The 18,109-nt window shown below is 46.5% G+C and overlaps 1 protein-coding gene across 10 annotated transcripts in view; it reads left to right on the top strand.

Moving 5' to 3' along the window:
* The window catches only part of AIFM3 (apoptosis inducing factor mitochondria associated 3), a 114,419-nt gene that overhangs the window by 43,630 nt on the left and 52,680 nt on the right, over positions 1 to 18,109 (top strand). For 9 of the 10 annotated variants that reach the window (XM_030583277.1, XM_030583276.1, XM_030583280.1 and 6 more), the window contains 5 exons: positions 9,142 to 9,251; positions 11,213 to 11,322; positions 11,994 to 12,038; positions 13,315 to 13,411; positions 16,364 to 16,476. In XM_030583277.1, the coding sequence (XP_030439137.1) occupies positions 9,142 to 9,251; positions 11,213 to 11,322; positions 11,994 to 12,038; positions 13,315 to 13,411; positions 16,364 to 16,476 (475 nt within the window). The remainder of the gene's footprint in view (positions 1 to 9,141; positions 9,252 to 11,212; positions 11,323 to 11,993; positions 12,039 to 13,314; positions 13,412 to 16,363; positions 16,477 to 18,109) is intronic. The other variant, XM_030583281.1, reaches the window with a different exon arrangement.

An 18,109-nucleotide genomic window follows, 5' to 3' on the forward strand; every position in this document is an offset into this window, starting at 1 on the left:
GAGGGCTTTATACGTGCTACCATATACTATGCCAAAACTGAAATGCTGCCATGTGGTGCCGAAGCTGAACAGCAATCCTGCACAAGCCTGTGAAATGTGGCATGTTATGACCCCAATTCATCTAAACACTTGAGCATGTACTCAACTGTAACTTTGTGCTTAAATTCATCTCCAGTCAGCATGGCATTTAAGCATATGCTTACAGGTACTCATGTATTTAACTGCTTTGCTGAATCAGGGCCCATGTCATGGAAATTGTCACTTTTTTCTCACTAGCTCTTTAGCCTTGACTAATCCAGGATGATTGGACCATCTGTGACCAGTATAATTGATCTTTATAATATAGGTGTGGTTATCTTCCTCCAGTTTTAATACAATAGAATCTTGTACAAGTGACAACTTGTCTTTAATGTTTTTGGATACATGAAATTCTTTCATGTTCTGTGCCTGTGGAACTCCTGTTAGGGAGATGGGACATTAATTTCCAGTAGACCCTTTCTAGTACTCTTTAGTTGGTTCTTTAATTATTTGTAAGTTTATTTGCAAAGCATGTGTAGAGTTCATGGCGTAGGCCCCATACCACTTCTACCTTGTCTTGTTTTTCTAGTTGATCTGGTTCCTTGTCAATTTGTTCTCTCACAAAGAATGGAATTTTCTGATGTTTTTGTGCTAATGGAAACTCACTTTGCGTGCAGTTTCACAGTCCTGATTTTTAGTGTAACAATGGAATCTGTTAGGATATCAGATAATAAATCATTGGCACATATTGATGAAAACACATGTTTATACCAGAATAAAAAATAACTGATTATGTAGCAACCTAGAGGGGGGGGAAGCCAGATATGTAGGAAGAAACCCAGGAAAACAGCAGCAAGGAGTTGGACTGCCCAGAGACTGTGGCTGCTTGTTATAGGGTCACTGGACTGGAGCCCAGTGTAGCGGGTGGACCTGGGTTCCCCTACCAGCCTCTGGGGAATGGCAAAAGGTGTTGGAGATGCCAGAGAAACAGCAGGTCTGGAAAGACTGCAAATTCCCCAGAAGGGGAGGACTTCAGTGAGCTGGCTGGAGGGAGGAAGCTGCAGACCCTGGAGTGTGACAAAACAGGAGAAGACAACATTGGAGGTAGAGCATAAACTGGCAGAGCTAATCCCCAGGATGGCCAGCAGTAGGTGCTGCAAGCAGTTGAGCGTGCCCCATGACAATGTCCCTTGGCATCATGTTCCCTTATTTTCATGGGACCTACAGCCTGGTTTGTAAGTATAAGCCACTTTTTTTTCATCTGGTAGCAAGACTATAGTTTTGGGTCATCTCCCATGAAAGCACCGCCTCCCTCAATCATAAATCTCCCCTTCTTCATCCACAGCTTCATTGCTGCAGCAGAACAAAACCGTCATGGGATAAAGAGAGACATTCCAGGCAGAACTCTGAAAATCAGGTCAAGCGTTTGCACAGGATTCTGTTCAATAGGGACCAGTGCAGAGTGGCACGTTGGAGTGATATGTTCTTCCTGGTGACCCTCAGATGCTGAGCCTGAGGCTGCCACATTCTGAACTAACTGGAGCATCCCCTGGGCATAGCCCTTCATTCCTAGAGACAGAGAACTGCAGTATCCGAGTGTAGATGCATGGATTGCCATGGGCCACTCTGAGTGTGATGGGATCAGGTGCAATATTCTGACCAATCGCAAAGGAAAATGGGAGTGCAGGGTCTCATACCTATGGACTGCAGTGCAGATGCCTTTGGTGGGAGGGAGGAGTGAGTTATTCCAGGTGCTAACCCTGTCTCACCAGCATTGCTTCAGACTGGTCTAGGTTCAGTTTCAGTCTGCTGCCCTCCAGGCAGTTGCCCATGTCTGCTCGTCACTGAGAAGGCGGAAGATGGGTGCCATTTGCAGTTCATGTGAAGGAACTGTAGAGCTGGGTTTTCACTGCACGCTGATGGTACTTCAGCCTTTGTTGTTTCAGTCCCAGTGGTTTCGTCTAGACATTGAACAGGACAGCAAGGGACCACTGCATCAGTACACTCAGCCTGAAAGGGCAGCAGCACAGCTGGAGTTGGCTGCACCCAGACAGCTGAAGTCAGGGATGTTTTGTGCTCCCGTATTCGGGACTTGCATGGCCCAGTGGAAAAGGGGGAATAGTATCTTTATGGATGTGCTTGTGCAGAGGAGGGAGAATGGAGCTGATTGATTTGGGGATGTCCAGTGCTTGGGAACAGGTGGGAACTTGACTGCCATGCAATGGAGTTATGAATGACCTGAAGATTCACAGTATGGATTCGTATGAGGACATGACTGACGTGGATTGCTGTGTCTAACCGTATGGAGGAATAGTGTTTGCTCACTAATTCCTAATTGTTTCTGGCCATATTTAGCTTTATTATATCAAATGCTGATTGTATGATGAGATGCAGTGATAGCAATAAACTTTCTTGATGACATAAAAAGCTCAGTCTATATAGTTTAACAAAAAGAAGGTTAAGGGGTGACTTCATCACAGTTTAAAAGTGCCTGCACAGGGACCAGAAATGTAGTAATAAGGAGTTCTTCAGTCTAGCAGAGAAAGGTCTAACATGATCCAGGGGCTGGAAACTGAAGCTAGACAAATTCTGACTCAAAATAAGGTGCACATTTTTAACAGAGGTGATGTAACCGTTGGAACAGCTTGTGGATTCTCCATCGCTGAACATTTTTAAATGAAGATTGGATGGTTTTCTAAGAAGTCTGCTCTAATTCAAACAGGAACTGTTTCAGGGAAGTCCTATAGTGTGTGTTATGCAGGACATCAGAAGACATTAATCTATTACTTCTTTGAGAAATAGCCTGGGATCTTTCCGTGAAGGAGTGGGCCGGAAATGTACACACATGTGGGGACAGAACCAGAGCTGAGTATGGCATGATTGCATTCTGTGTATTGACTCTTTCACCTTGCTCATTTGCTCAGTTTGTGAGTACAGAGCTATTCTTTCTGTCAGTCCTTTCTGCTCCTCCAGAAGTCTGAGATTAGAACCAAACTGGGCTTATCTGGAGCCCAAATTCTCCCTTCACTACACCCATACAAACAAGGCCGGCTTTATGACCCGCTGGGCCCAATTGGAATACTCGGCAGCGGTCTGGGGCTTCAGCAGCACTTCGGCGACAGGTCTTCCATGGCACCGAAGGACTCCCCCACTGCTGAAATGCCGCCGAAGACCCCTGGAGCAGACCCTCCACCAACAAAATGCTGCCAAAGACCCCGGAGCAGACCCCCCGCCACCAAAATGCTGCCGAAGACCCCTGGAGCAGACCCCCAACTGCCAAAATGCTGCCGAAGACCCCTGGAGTGGGGCCCCCTTAGGTGTGGGGCCCTCTTCAGTGTGGGGCCCGATTCTGGGAAATCGGGGGAATCTGCCTAAAGCTGGCCCTGCATGCAAACCCCCAAGCAAGTAATGAGAAGGAGTGAGATGGAGAGGAGACAGCCTGATTCTCAGAGCTGAGGAAGTTTTAAAACAACATCTTTGTGCTTAGAAACTGATGTGGAGTCAGTGAGACCAAATGAACAGGGAACACAGACAGAGGCTAGTTTTCTAAACGCTTTTTTTTCAGGACAGAGCTACATTTTAACTGGTATTTCCTGGCTTGTGAGTGCAAACTGGGCAGACATGACAAACCTTAACACTCCCCCCCCCACACACTTTTTTTTTTTAAATATGGAATAAAATCTATCTTAATAGCAATGACTCGAAATGAGCAGAGTGCTTCATTCTAACAGCCCTCGGTTATAAATAGCCATCTCGCTCACTTGCGGAATGAGTGTGTCATTTGAAATCTTTTGCACAAGGTTTCTGTATTTACTTCAAGACATCAGGTGCTGATGATTATCAGTCTCAGGTCAAGTGATTCCTTCGGGTGGCTGTAAACCATTGCTCTTATCTTTTCATAACTCTGAAGTTGTCATTTAACAAGAACTGCGGGTTTGCTCTGAAATAAAATCCACCCGAAGAATGCAGCAAGACTTGTTCCTTTTGCGTGTGGTAAAGCATGAGAATGGATTGAGCTCTTTATTTGGGTTGAGTTTACTGCAAGGACTAAACAGGTACAGGGGAGGGAGCAGAGCCCTTGCAGCATTCTGCTCAGATAAAACTGTGGTATGCCCTTAGCAGGAGCCCATACTGCTGCTTAGGGCCCCATCAGCAAGGTATTTAAGCACATGCCAAAAAGGACTATTCCATTGGGACAATTTGGGAGTAAAGGTAGGCAGGTGCAGAACTGAGGTCTGCCAGGTGCTCCACTTTGTTGCACAGCAGGGGTACTCTGATGATATCCCCATGGGAGCACCAGCATTCTAGCTAGGACCCCAGCAAAAACCTACAAACCACCGGAGAGGTGGGATTCACGAAGTTATTCAGGCACCTAACTTCCAAAAATAGGTCAGCTAGGATAACTGAGACTTGCAGCATAAAATGAGGAGGCCATGGGGGATTCTGCCATTCCTCTGGGAGGGAGCTTAGCAATCAAGGGCACTGGGCCCAGAGAGATCTGCCAGCTGCCTGGTTCAAACTGGACTGAGAGATGAGACACAGACCCACCCACCCTGGATGGCAGTTGTCAGGAGGGGACGCAGATTTAGAACCAATTGCAGAAGTGTATTTAGCTCATTAAAGGCTTCAATAAAAGGCCTTAACAGAGGGACAGGGGCCATGCTGGGCATCTTAAGGATTGGAGAGTCTGAAGGTTGTGAATATTCCCCTGTGAACTTTTGTCAAGTGTCACCATGGCTGTCTGTGGTGTGGGAATAGGAGGGACAATCCAGAAGAAGAGTAGGTCTCTTAAGAGATGGGGAGATTTGGTTCATATGCTGTCCCGTAGGGTAAGTTATTGTCAGTCTAGCCCTATTGGCAGCAGAGGCAGTAATGATTTCATAGATCGTTAGGGTTTAAGGCCAAAAGGGACCATTGTGTTAATCTGGTTTGAACTGCATAACACTGGCCAGGGGGCTCACCCTGTGATTTCTGCATGGATCTCAGTAACCTGTGGTTGACTGGAGCAGAACTTGTAGATAGAGATCTAATCTTGATCTGAAGATCTCTCTCTCTCTCCCCATGTACGCTGCCATTGAGAGCGGTGGAAGAGCACCTTCTGCAGTCCCCTGGGTTTACATGGAGGGATTTGCTAGCAAGTGTTCATTGTAAAGGGCAGGGATTTCAACCTGGTTCCCTCTTAGTCTGCCAAAGCCCAGTTATTCTTCCTGGCATGCCGCAAAACCCAGCTCTTCTCCCAGGTATTTGGGGATGAAGCCGATGGTGAGACATAGTGTTAAGTGGCTTCATGTTAATGATTGTACAAGCTATGGACAGTTCATCTGACATGATGATACTGATGAATGTATATTTTGCTAATATGTTGCAGAGCTGCCCACCACAATGGAGGGAGCTGTTTGGTTATAAATAAAGATTCTTCATTTTTTATTTTAATTGCAAAAACCTGAATAAACATCTCTGCTGCATCCTAAAACATGCAGTTTGGAAACTCTCTCCTGCAAGTGAGAGCGTTTGCTTTGGCAGCATCACTAAATATACTCCCAGTGATCCTGAGGGGAAGCTGACAGGACACAGCCGGGCTCCACAGAAACGGCAACAACTCACCATACCCAGGAAATTGAGACGAGAGATCCTTGCACCAGAACTCCCTGGAGAGCAGCATTCCGTGTGTAAATGCACTAGTTGGGAATGGAATACCTGCTGCCATGCTGCTGAACAACTTCCGCCAGTTCCTTAGCCAGCAGAATGCGTGCCGCCCCATGGAAGGAAGGAAGGCCAGATCCTCTGCCAGTGTAAAGCAATTGGATCTCATTGTAGCAGTGGAACCAGACCCCCTGCTGGTGTCAGTCAGCTCAACATTGACCCAGCCTCATATTGGATTCTCCTTCACCGGCAACTTTTCAATCAAGATTGGATGTTTTTCTGAAACTTATGCTCTAGTTCAAAGGAATTATTTAAGGAAGTTCTCTGACCTGTGTACTACAGGAGGTCTTCTGGCCTTGGAATTGATGAACCTCACTGAAAGGGGATTTAGTTTTACTGGTTTCAATGTAATCTGAACAATCCCATTGAAGTCAATGGGCTCAAAATGCCAAATGGTGTAAATTGGCCATTGAATTTAATGAAGCTGCATCACTTTATGCCCTCTGAGAACTGGCCCATTTTTTAAAATCAAAAGTGCACATTAAATTGAGGTAACCAGTACGAAAAATGAAACAGATCCATTCCAGATGTTACTGCTACCATAAGTCGATTCAAATGAGAAAGGGAAGATGGGAGGAATTTAGCCCAGGAGCTTTCTAGAGCCCTGGTTTGATCAGGAGTCCGTCTAAGCTGCGCTGATGGTCGTACTGGTGATCTGTGTCACCAGCATCCCCCGGCAATTCAAATCAAGCCAACCATGTGAAAAATATTGACCTAAGATCTAACACAGATGCTGAATACATTGTTATGCACTTGAGTCAATGTTTGAGGTGCTGGGGGGTTCACGCAGTGTTGATGCATGATTGGCAAAGCTGTCCTAGTGACCAGCACAGCAGTGACTGGATCTGCAATGATGTTTGTAAGAGCTACAGAAAGAGTTAGATAATGTCACCATATGGCCTGAGTTGGAATCCAGTGCTTCAGCCTTTCAGAAAACCTGTAGATAAGATTGTAAATAGTTATTCTTTTAGTTTAGTTCAGTTAGTCTTAGTGTAATTAGTGTAGTTTGTTTTCCTGGACTGGGGATTCTCTCCGTGGAGTCGGGGACCACGCCTAGACTCTGGACTTCAAAAACAGTGTTTCCTGCCCTAAATCCTTCTATGTCAGCAACAACACCAACGCTGCCTCTACTGTCTAGGGGAGATGCACGTCTTGGGAAGTGCAGCATTTGTTGCTCTTTTCCACCAAGAACTCTATGGAAGGGATTCTGACCTAAAATGTTTGGTCCGTAATCTTGATGGAAGCATTCGGTGAGACGTTTTGCTTAGGCACTAGAAAGTATTTTATCTTTATTTTTCTTGTAACCATTTCTGACTCTCATGACTTGCACTCACTTGAAATGTATCTCTTTATAGCTAATAAACTTGTTTTATTGTTTAAGCGGAAGTGACAGGGTAACTCCTATTTACAGTGGTGAGTTGGTATATGATTCCCTTGAGGGAATAACAGAATTAATATATTTGTACTGTCCAGGAGAGGGCAGGACAGTACAGGACATACATTTCTAGGGGACAGTCCAGAACTGGGAGTGTGTTGGGGTCACTCTGCAGTATGCCCAAGGCTGGTGAGAGCCAGGGTGTGACTGGCAGTCAGAGGTTACACAAACGCATCTGGGAGCGACCTGCATGCTGGTGGCTGTTTGTGAGCAGTCCAGGTTGGAGGCTACAGCAGCAAGGCAGGTCACAGGGCAGGGGTGACACAGCCCACACTGGTTTGGACCGTACTCTGTTCTTATGAAATACTGTAAAGGAGGCTTGACATACCAAAGTATCCCTGCTTCACTCTAAATTTCTACCCAAGGTCCTCTCCAAATTCTACCTTCACCAGTGTATTTCCTTACCTGTCCTTCTTCTGAAACCCCATGCTTCACATGAAGAGAAGAGACTTCATTCCCTCAACATCAGGTGTGCACTGGCTTTGACCTGCAAAGAACCAAGTCCATCAAAGTCCCAAGACTTTATTGTGATAGCAGGGAAATGCTGAAGACTAGCTCGCATCCCACCTCAGAGCAATATAATGGTCCACTCCATGGGTTTGCAGGCCACTACAGTAGCACCCTTGGAGGAGGTCCCAATGCAGGATATATGCAGAGCAGCCACCTGGAGCTCCATATACGTGTTTGCTAGACATTATACACTAGTCCAAGCCACTGCTGCAGATGCAGCAGTGGGATCTGCAATACTGCACACATCTTTTTTGCCAGCTTCCTGGCACCCACCTCCAATCTGAAAACTGTTTGTCAATCTCCCATGTGTGGAATACACACGGGAACCAGCCCTCAAAGAAGAAGTGGAGGTTACTTACTGTCACTGGTGATTCTCTGAGATGTGTGGTCCCTATCTGCATTCCGCTACCTGCCCTCCATCCCCTCTGCTGCAAATCTGATTAGATGTGCTGTAAGGAGAGGAACTGAGTGGGCGTCAGCCTGCACTGCTTCTTATATCCTCACTCAAGAGCACGAGGCGATCTACTGCACATGTGCACGCCAAGGGACATTGCTTGTTAAAATCTCTGCACTCAGGCCCACGGTGCGCATGCGCACCCAGGGCTATCCTTAGGCATACGCAGCATACACGGCTGTGTAGGGCACCTGAAAATTTGGGGCACCTCTGGGTCTTATTGTCCACCCCTCACCTCTTCCTATCCCTTCCTGCAGGCTGCCACCACAGCGGGCTGCTTCAGCCTGGTGAGTCTGCCTCCTAAGGGAATCTAGTACTTAAAAGTGAATCCCGCCTGCCAGATCTATTAGCACAACGCTGAAACTGTTAAAGAGTCAGTCAAGTGGTAATGAAGCCATTTAACAGGCATTTGCCAACCCCCAGGTATCTGTCAGTTTCTGAATGTACTGACAAAAACAGTTGTGTGTTACTGTAATAGTCACTCAGAACATGTCAGTCTACAGGACCTTAGTTTAAAATTTGCTTTAAAAATATTTCATTAGTGTGTTGCTGAAGATGATAAAATCATATCTCTAAAAAATCCTTGCACAGATTTTTAGATGCACAATCTGAGTATTCATCTTTAGCTTTAAATTCTTGGATCTTCAGACATAATATTGTTTTTAAATAAATCCTTCAAAGGACCCCCCCTTATCTACAATACACATGCGAGCCCGGGCTGCCGTCGGGCATAGGGGCACCAGTTTAATAATACTCCATGGGGCCCCATAAATCCTTAGGACAGCCCTGTGCGTACCCATGGACGGAGTACAGCTAGAGACCACACATCTTGAAGAATCTCCACTTACTGTAAGTAACTGTGCTTATAGCGGAAAAGAAACCACTAGCTAATGTGAAAGCTTGGGACTGGCTGTCTGACATGTGACAGCCCAAGCAGATCAAAAGGCAGTGATAATAAATCATAGAACCAATAATAAATATCTATTATGTATACTATATTTGTCATGCTTTTTACCTCCAGGATGCGCGAAGTAGACCTGGGTTGTGGGAAGGCTCTGCTGATAAAGGAAAATGGAGACTACTATGCAATGGGACACAAATGCCCTCACTACGGAGCCCCACTGGTGAAAGGTTAGTCTGTATGCTCTTGGTGTAAGAGTATGAACATGAATCAGACATTCACAACAGATTATGGATCTGCATGAAGAATCTGAGCCATTTGATATCATTCACTACATTGTAGAATATTCAGGTCTGTAGAGACATCCTGCCTGTGAGGTAAACATACATTTATAATCCAGAAAAGGGATCAAAATCCTCTGCAGAGCACTCTGTCCATGTTTGGTTTGCTAATAGATCTCGTGCTAGCCTGTGCAGTATATCTCTGAGTGAAATCTCTTAAAATGATGTTTGAAGAATAGGAAGGAAATCTTTCTGCCAGTCTGAGTTGACAGCAACAAGGGCCAGGTTCGGTATCTGGGGGTTCCTTTTCAACAATACATCATGAAACTGGCTTGAGCCCCCCACCCCTGGGTGCCTCTAAGAGGCAATATTTCCCCTCTTGCAAGCATGCAGTCTGAGCGTAGCAAAGAAACTTTTAATAAAAGGAGGGATGTAACCTGGCATTAAATTGGGAAAACACCACAAACAGGGTTCATAAACATAAACCATGAGCAAAAGACCCACCCCTAAGTAAGTTGGACAGTGTCCTTTTCCCCTCAGGTTCTTAAGTCCAGCAACCAAAAGTCCCCTTAATATGCCCATCCCTTCTCTGCAGCCCTCTCACAGTTGTTATCCTTGGTCAGGGCAGACCCAGGATTGAGAGGTCCCTGGTGGGGGAGTAAGAAGGCACCTTACTCACTCCACTGCCCAGCTGATTGGCACTCTGCTTCTCTCCACCGGCCGCCCTGCTGGCCAATCGCCATGCCTCTCCACCAGGCTCCACTCACCGCCCTGCTGGTCAATCGCCGTGCCTCTCCATCAGGCTCCACTCACCGCCCAGCTGGCCGATCGCCGTGCCTCTCCACTGGCCGCCCTGCTGGCCGATCATCGATCCACTGGGATGTCTTCAGGTCTCACAGCTTAACACAGGGGCCTGAGACTTTCACCCAGTGATTTCTGCAGTGGAGGGGAACTATTCTTCTCTACAACAAAGCAGTTAGAAATTCCATCCTCTATGTGGATGGCTCTGCTGTGGTCCTGCTTCTTATCTGGAGCCAGAGCTCTTCAAACCCTCCCCCCCCACCACACTAACAGTCTAGTTCTGCACATACCCAGCCACACCACATAAACATTCTTACCTCAAAAACCATAAGAGCTGCTCTACATGCCATTTTTTCAGCAAATGTAACTATTCCAGGTGAAATTGGTGCAGCCCATAGTGTGGATACGATTTTCTTGTTACAAAGGAGCTGATACGGTTATAGCTTACTGCTGTATGTTTACCTGCAGGGCTTGTAGGAGAGCTGGCTTTGGTCCCTAGACACCAGACTTCCAGCTCTGCTCCAGCTCCCAGCTGTTAACTAGCATCAGGGGCTGAACCAACCACTGCCACCCCTGCAATAGGGGAGCACAAGGGTCTATATAACAGCCTTTTCACCCCCCAACTCGGGTCCCTTGCCTGAGCACTGGACTGCACAATTTAAAATCCAGTGAGCCCTGTCACAGTTCCTAGGCGAGTTGCACCTCTGATCCCTCCTGGTCTCTTCAAGGGCACTCCTTTCCCAGGCCTCGAGCCATCACCTCTCTGGATGGAATCACACAGTTCTCCCATTCTCAAGCCAGGCCTTGGACTGCATCCCTCTGCGATCAACCCTGATCACCTCAGCAGGACTGACCTATCTTCAGCCCCTGCAGTTCCATCCCCTCCAGGATCAATGACAGGCTAATACAGTGGCCTCCAGATCTGTGACTATATGTTGACATGCTTCCGCACTGTCAATGAGCCAGCATGAAGGGGGCCAGCACCTGGTCACTGGCCATCAGGAACATTGCCAGGATGTTGCTGCACTAAGATCTCACCGGGATTGCTAGGAAATGGTAGGGAAGGATCTATGGTGAAGTGTGACTCGCTCCTGCCATGCCTTTTGCAGGGGTTTTATCCAAAGGAAGAGTGCGCTGTCCCTGGCACGGGGCTTGTTTCAGCATTGGCACTGGTGATATAGAGGACTTTCCTGGCTTGGACAGCTTACCCAAATTCCAGGTGAGATCTTTCAATCTGTAGAGAAAGAAATGACCAACAAGGGAGGAGGGGGCGGGGAAAGTATTTTCCTTTCAGAGTCCAGAGCTGGGGTCTCCCAAGTGCAGGGGTGGTGGTGACTTCATGTGACCCAAGTCACTGCTCCCTGCACCTGACCCCCGTGATTCCAGCTGACCTCTTTGCCCTGCACTCATCTGCAAGTGCCAGCTAGCTCCTGTGAAACCGAGTCTCCAGGGTAAGGAGAAAGGAGAGAGAAAGGAAGGGGGCACATACATGGGAAGGGCTTGTTACACAAAGGCTGCTGCTGATAAAGAGTGGTGGGGCGGGAGAAGGAGGGGAGAAGGGCATCCAGGTGCCCCCCAGGACACACTGGTGCTGAGAAGTCACTTAGGCATGTGAGATAAAAACCCAGACAAACAGAGATGGACACTCTGCTAACGATCCTTGTACACCTGATACTAGTTAACAGGGAAAGTCCCAGCCCCCTGGATGTAGGAGAGCCACCCAGCTCCTACACGGGCCATGCAGGGAGTCCGGCGAGCGTGCAGTGTGGCTGAATGGACAGAACCTGCTTTGCATTGTCCTATGTTTAGTTCAGCAGTTAGCACAGAACCCTCCCTTTAAACCCAGAGACACTAACTGCTCTGCAAACTGCTGCTGTCTTCTCGCCCCAGGTGAAAATCGAGAAGGAGAAAGTGTACATCCGAGCGAGCAAACAGGTGAGGGGGAGAGATTCCAAACACAGGGACTGGGGACGGCAGCTTGCTGGGAGGCAAGGGTGATTTGATCCTTTGGCCCTCTGGTTAGATAAAAAATAAATAGCCCTTCCACACTCAGGGGTCCACATTACTGAGGTTATCTGCTGCCCCCTATGGAGTACCACAAAGAATGCTCTATGTTTGCTTTTAGACACTGCTCAGATATGCAAGAAAAGTGATTAAAGGTCTAGAAAACATGAGCTATGAGGGAAGAGTATAAAAATTGGGTTTGTTTAGTCTGGGGAAGAGAAGACTGAGAGGGGACACAATAACAGTTTTCAAATACATGAAAGGTTGTTACAAGGAGGAAGGAGAAAAATTGTTCTCTTCAACTTCTGAAGATAGGACAAGAAGCAATGGGCTTAAACTGCAGCAAGGGGGTTTAGGTTGGACATTAGCAAAAACTTCCTAACTGTCAGGGTAGTTAAATGCTGGAATAAGTTGCCTAGGGAGGTTGTGGAATCTCCATCATTGGAGATGTTTAAGAGCAGTTTAGATGAACATCTGTCAGGGATGGTCTAGATAATGCTTAGTCCTGCCTTGAGTGTGGGGACTGGACTACAAGACCTCTTGAGGTCTCTTCCAGTCTTATGATTCTATGCACATTCTATCTATTAGGAGCCACATTCTGATATCCACCCATACACATCTAAGGAGCTCCAGTGACTCAGAGATTTGGCCCAAAGTGATCACTAATATCAGTTGTGGCTGCCAGCATGTGGACAGATGATTTGTGATGCCGTGTCCCATTTACCCAGGTTACACATGTGGATGTTGGAGTTTGATGAAAAGGAATCACACCTTCCCATCCCTGCCATCCTGTGCTGAGCTCTCCATTTGGCAATGTGGGGGACCATACATGGGGTGATAGAAGTTACACTGTACTTTGCTTTGCTTGGACTTGCTGATGTTTAGTTGTAAGGCTAAAAAACATTTAACCAGCACTGCCACAGCTTTGTTTGGTACCCAAACTTTCCGACCTGGATGAATTTGTGGCTGGTGGTGGATTTATTCTTCAGCTGCCTTCTGGAAGTGGCATAGTGACATATCTGGTGGAAAGGTTTTATAGTCCCATAGTGCTTTTGTTGGGTGTGGGTTTGGAATCGTCTTCAGGCAATAAGAGTGAAGCTTTCATCCAAGCTGCTTTACAAAATAACTCCTAGCTGTTCCCATTTGTACCTGGCAAAGTTAAAGCTTTGAACCATTAATGACAATCATCTCCTTAATTGCTACGCAGGCTCTTCTGACGCAAAGAAGGACAAAGGTTATGGCAAAATGTATCTCCCTCAGCAACTACAATATCAGTAGCACCAACGTGCTGATCATCGGAGCAGGTATCAAGATGTGCCTGCTGACAGCAGCAGACCTCTGTCTTTACAGTGCAGGATATAAAGAGAACAGTAAATAGTATATGTTAACTGATGTACACCCTTCATCTTCCCGGCCAGTCTGTAGATACACCCATCCCACTCCCAGTCTGGGTTCATAACTGTCCATTCTCCTAATGTGTATAGACCCACACACCAGATCCAGCAATACAGAACTATTAACTAAGCTCAAGATCCGTGTATGCCACTACGCTAACCATTGGCCTGGGCAATGCAGCAAGTCAGACTAGATGAAAATCTACAACTCTATGTACAATGTCCCCATGCATCTAATTTATAGACATTTACTCCCAAACTTTGTGGAAACTCTTCCCCAACCTTCCACACTGGGTAAATAACTACTGCTCCTACTGCAAGTTTCTCAGAGTATTTCTCCACTGCACAGTTAGCCCAGTAAGTTATGTTCCTGGTCTGTATTGAGACCATACACACCCTAGATTCAGAGCAATAAAGGGACATGGGGAGGTCCTGTGTACAGGTAACCCCTAACTTCTGCACCTGATATGTTTTAATTCTCCCACTCTGTGAATACAGTTGTTTCCTCCTAAACTGTCACCAGACACCCAGGCAGCTCTCTGTCTAATCACCACCCCAACTACCCATTCTTTAGGCCTTGTCTACACTACGGGAGGAGATCAATCTAAGTTACGCAACTTCAGCTACGTGAATAATGTAGCTGAAGTTGACGTACTTAGATCTATTTACCGCAGGGTCCATACTATGCAACATCAGTGGGAGACGCTCTCCTGTCGACTCCCCTTGCACTTCTCATTCATGTGGAGTACAGGAGTTGATGGGAGAGCGATCAGCAGTCGATTTAGACCTGCTAAATTGACCACCAATGCATCAATCACCATGCCTTGGTAAGTGTAGATAAGGCCTTAGACACTCCCCCACCCCATTCTCCTGAGCTGCTGATAACCCCCACTCTCCTAGCCTGTATAAAATGCAGGTATATACTAGCAAAGCTTCTGGCCCTGCTGGCCTGTCCTCCCCAATCTCTCTTCCATCTGGTGTGTATTAAATTTGGAATTAAAGCTTTGTCTACAGTAAGAAAATTTTGCAAAACTTCCACCATTGCTCTGTCACCAGTTCAACTGCATTGGTTTTCACAACCTAGTTTTTCCAAAAGATCCGCTCTAGTTCACACAGGAATTAATTCAGGGAAGTCCTACGGCCTGTGTTATCCAGGAGGTCAGACTAGATGACCACAGTGCTACTGTCTGTCCTTGGAATCTATGGCTCTAGCACAGATGGGTTACTCTCTGCAGTACTTACTTTAAGCATCAGGTCTTATACACAGCTCAGAGTATGTTTGATCAGTTCAGTGCTTAAGACAGCCCCTTAACACTAGTGCTCTCACCATAATTAGCACCAGCCAAGCTGAAATGATGATAGCAACAATGAGATCATTTTACAGAATTTCCCTAGTGTTGACATGCTTTAATTCCAAACTTACCAGAGACGAATTGGAGGAGGGGTGGGAGTAGGAGGGGCCAGTTGCATTCGTGTTGGTACTTTGTGCTTTTCTTTAAATGTTTTTCATGGATGGAACAAAACTTTACAGAACAGAAGACCCCACCAGTCTGTAGGCAGCAACAAACTTCCCTGCTGTTGCTTTTCTACAGAGGACAGGGAGACATGGTGGATGCTGCCTTTCCAATGACGGTTAGCATGGACTAGTCATTGCTTGCAAAGACACCATTATTGCAGGCTCCATTGCAGAAGAGCCCCAAGTCTGAGAAATTTCTACTCATTTTTCAAAGCTGCAAGTATACACCTAGAGCTGGTTCAGTACTGTTTGGCCAAGACATTGTTCGGCATATGTTGCCATGGCCTGACTATGTAATAGTGGTATTTGATTATCTCTGGAGCTAGTCAAATCCTAGGCCAGATTTCACGGTTTACTCAGATCATGCTTAGCAAAGTACAACAGGGCTATCAGGGAGCCAGCTGTTGATTTTCTGCTTGGCCTCGGGCCCTGGTGCAGATTACAGCCTGGGGCTGTTCTTGCGTATGCCAGATGTCTGTAGTCCCTAAGGTGCCATATGCCATGGGGGAAGGCCAAAGCACATCATGCTCCACCACTCCTTGTCCTCTTGCTTCCTGCCCCAGGTGCTGTGGGAAGAGCGGTTTAGAAGCCAGCTATGCCTGATCTTCTCCTGTAGCATTTCCCACACCCTTTGTGCCAGTGCACTTTGCTGGATACAAGCCAAATTCTGATGCTCCTGCCCCTTGGTTTCAAGGGGACTGTTCCTGGAGCAAGACACAGCTACCCATGGGAACGGACATCAGAATCTGGACCCAAGTTACTCATCAGATGATGATGATTTAATCAAAGAACGTGTTTGATGAATGGCTTTTCTAGGCTTCAGCCAGCTCCTTTTACAGCCCTCCTAATGCTCCAGTTCCAACCAGAAGGGAGGGAGTTCACACCCTAACAAGTGAGGCAGAAGCTCTGAGGACAGAGTAGGCCTGCTACCCAATGGAGCAATTCAGGATCCACTCCCTGTGCCAAGCGATCAATTACTGGACTAGCTAGGCAATGGTTTTATTTATTTATTCATAAAAGCAAAAGAAACAAAGGACTAGATTCACAAAAAAAAAAGGTGTGAGAGATTATGGAGCCTTCTACTGGGTGGATGCTAAACTTTCATTTGTCAAATAAAATACATACACCTCTACCCCGATATAATACTGTCCTCAAGAGCCAAAAAATCTTACCATGTTATGGGTGAAATCACGTTATACTGAACTTGCTTTGATCTGCCGGAGTGCCCCTCCCTGGCCCCCCCCAGAGCGCTGCTTTACCGCATTCTATCCGAATTCGTGTTCTATCGGGTAGCGTTATATTGGGGTAGAGGTGTATGTAGCAATTACTGGCCTTCTGTCTCTTAGGTGCTGGTGGATTAGTTTGTGCAGAGACCTTAAGACAGGAAGGTTTCTCCGACAGGATCGTCATGTGCACAATGGACAGACACTTACCCTATGACCGACCCAAGCTAAGTAAGGTTTGTATCATCCAGAATGTTTCATATTCTTACTGAACAGCTACTGGGCTCCCCTCTCAGACTGTTTCTCTCACTGGCCAGTGGGTGTCCCAGGTCACTAGAAACTTTGCCAGCTTTGTCCTTTTATTGCACTGAGGCACTGTTGATCAACTTAATTCCAGGACTTCTGGAATTTGTCACCCTTTTAGTGTGTGTTTTCGGAGGCAAGCCCGTGAACCCTCCTCTTGCCTCGTATAACACCGTCTAAGACCAATAATGGAAGGAGCCTGATGAAAGCTGGGGCCGAGATTTCCCAATGCACATGCTTTATGTCAAGTGCATAAGTCCATAGTTAGGTATCTAAATATGTGGCCTCATGTTCATAAGTACTGAGTAGCTCTCAGCTCCCAATAAAACCAGAGGGAGCAACTGGCTACTGCGCACTTTTCCACAGTCAGGTGATCTAGGTCTCAGGTTACATATCCTGTGTTAGAAAACCTTGGCTGGGGACCTTGCCCAAACATTATTAAATCTTCTTCTTCTTTCACGTGGCTGGTGTAGAGCAATAACTACAAATTCACCTGATGTTGATTGAGCCAAATGGCTTTTTCAGGAGTAGCAGAATTTATTGCAGTGATGCATCTTTTACTAAATATACGAGCACCTTTTGTTTCATTTTGGCCTCTTGTTTCTTCTTTTGCTTGAAGTTTCTTTTCTGCAAACAACTGAGGATATTAAATACAAACCCTATGTTCAACTTTCAATCATAGTACTGCCCCGTCTGCATAAAAATGAGGAAATTGTAAATATTCCCAAAGCAAATCCATATACAGGGAGAATTGGTTTTAATCTCTATATTGTTACCTTTAATTCTTTAATATATTCCTAGGCAGAAATCTTTACAATGAAGTGAAGGTTGTAAGCATAAATTATTTTTAAAAAAATGACATTCACGGTACCATATTTCTTTCACACAAAGTTAAAGTGGATTAGTTAGTGATACACCCTTCCAGAACAGGGAGGATGGGTAACGTTTAATCTCTGGAAAGCAGAAAATAAAGAGATAAGTGAAGAAAAATGTAAACCTCTGGAAACTAGAGAAAACAGAGTTAAAAATGTCTCCCACCCCGACACAACCTTAACTCTGCTCCTCTGGAGCTGGCATTAGGCACTGGGACAAATACTGATCTATCACTAAAAAACTGCCACCCATCAAGCAGAGGCTCAGCTCAGCTCACTCAGTGTATGGAGCTCTTCACCCTCCGTACTCCCTGCTGCGTATTTCAGGAGGTGAGGGCAGCCTTGTCACCCGCCTCTCGAGCTTACCTCGAGCAGGTCCTGAGGGAGGGTGCTCCCTGCCCACCCCACACAATGGGCCGTCTGGATCTTTTCATCGGTCCCCTGTCCCGTAAGCCTCCCCGGCTGCCCCACCCTGATATCTCAAACCAGCTGCGTGACCTGCAGCCAATTCACTTTTGAACCATGCCAAGGGCACATCTGTACATGCTTGTGCTCCAGACTCCATTTCCTCACCCTCGTGTCCTGCCCCAATACCAAGTGGCGGGACCTAATGTCATCTGTCAAGGGTGAGGAACCCCAGTGGGCCAGCCTATATTCCATCCTAGTCCTGCGGCCCACCAGGGGTATTGGCTGG

The sequence above is a fragment of the Gopherus evgoodei genome, chromosome 13 (genome assembly GCF_007399415.2).
Source record: "Gopherus evgoodei ecotype Sinaloan lineage chromosome 13, rGopEvg1_v1.p, whole genome shotgun sequence".
NCBI lineage: Eukaryota > Metazoa > Chordata > Testudines > Testudinidae > Gopherus > Gopherus evgoodei.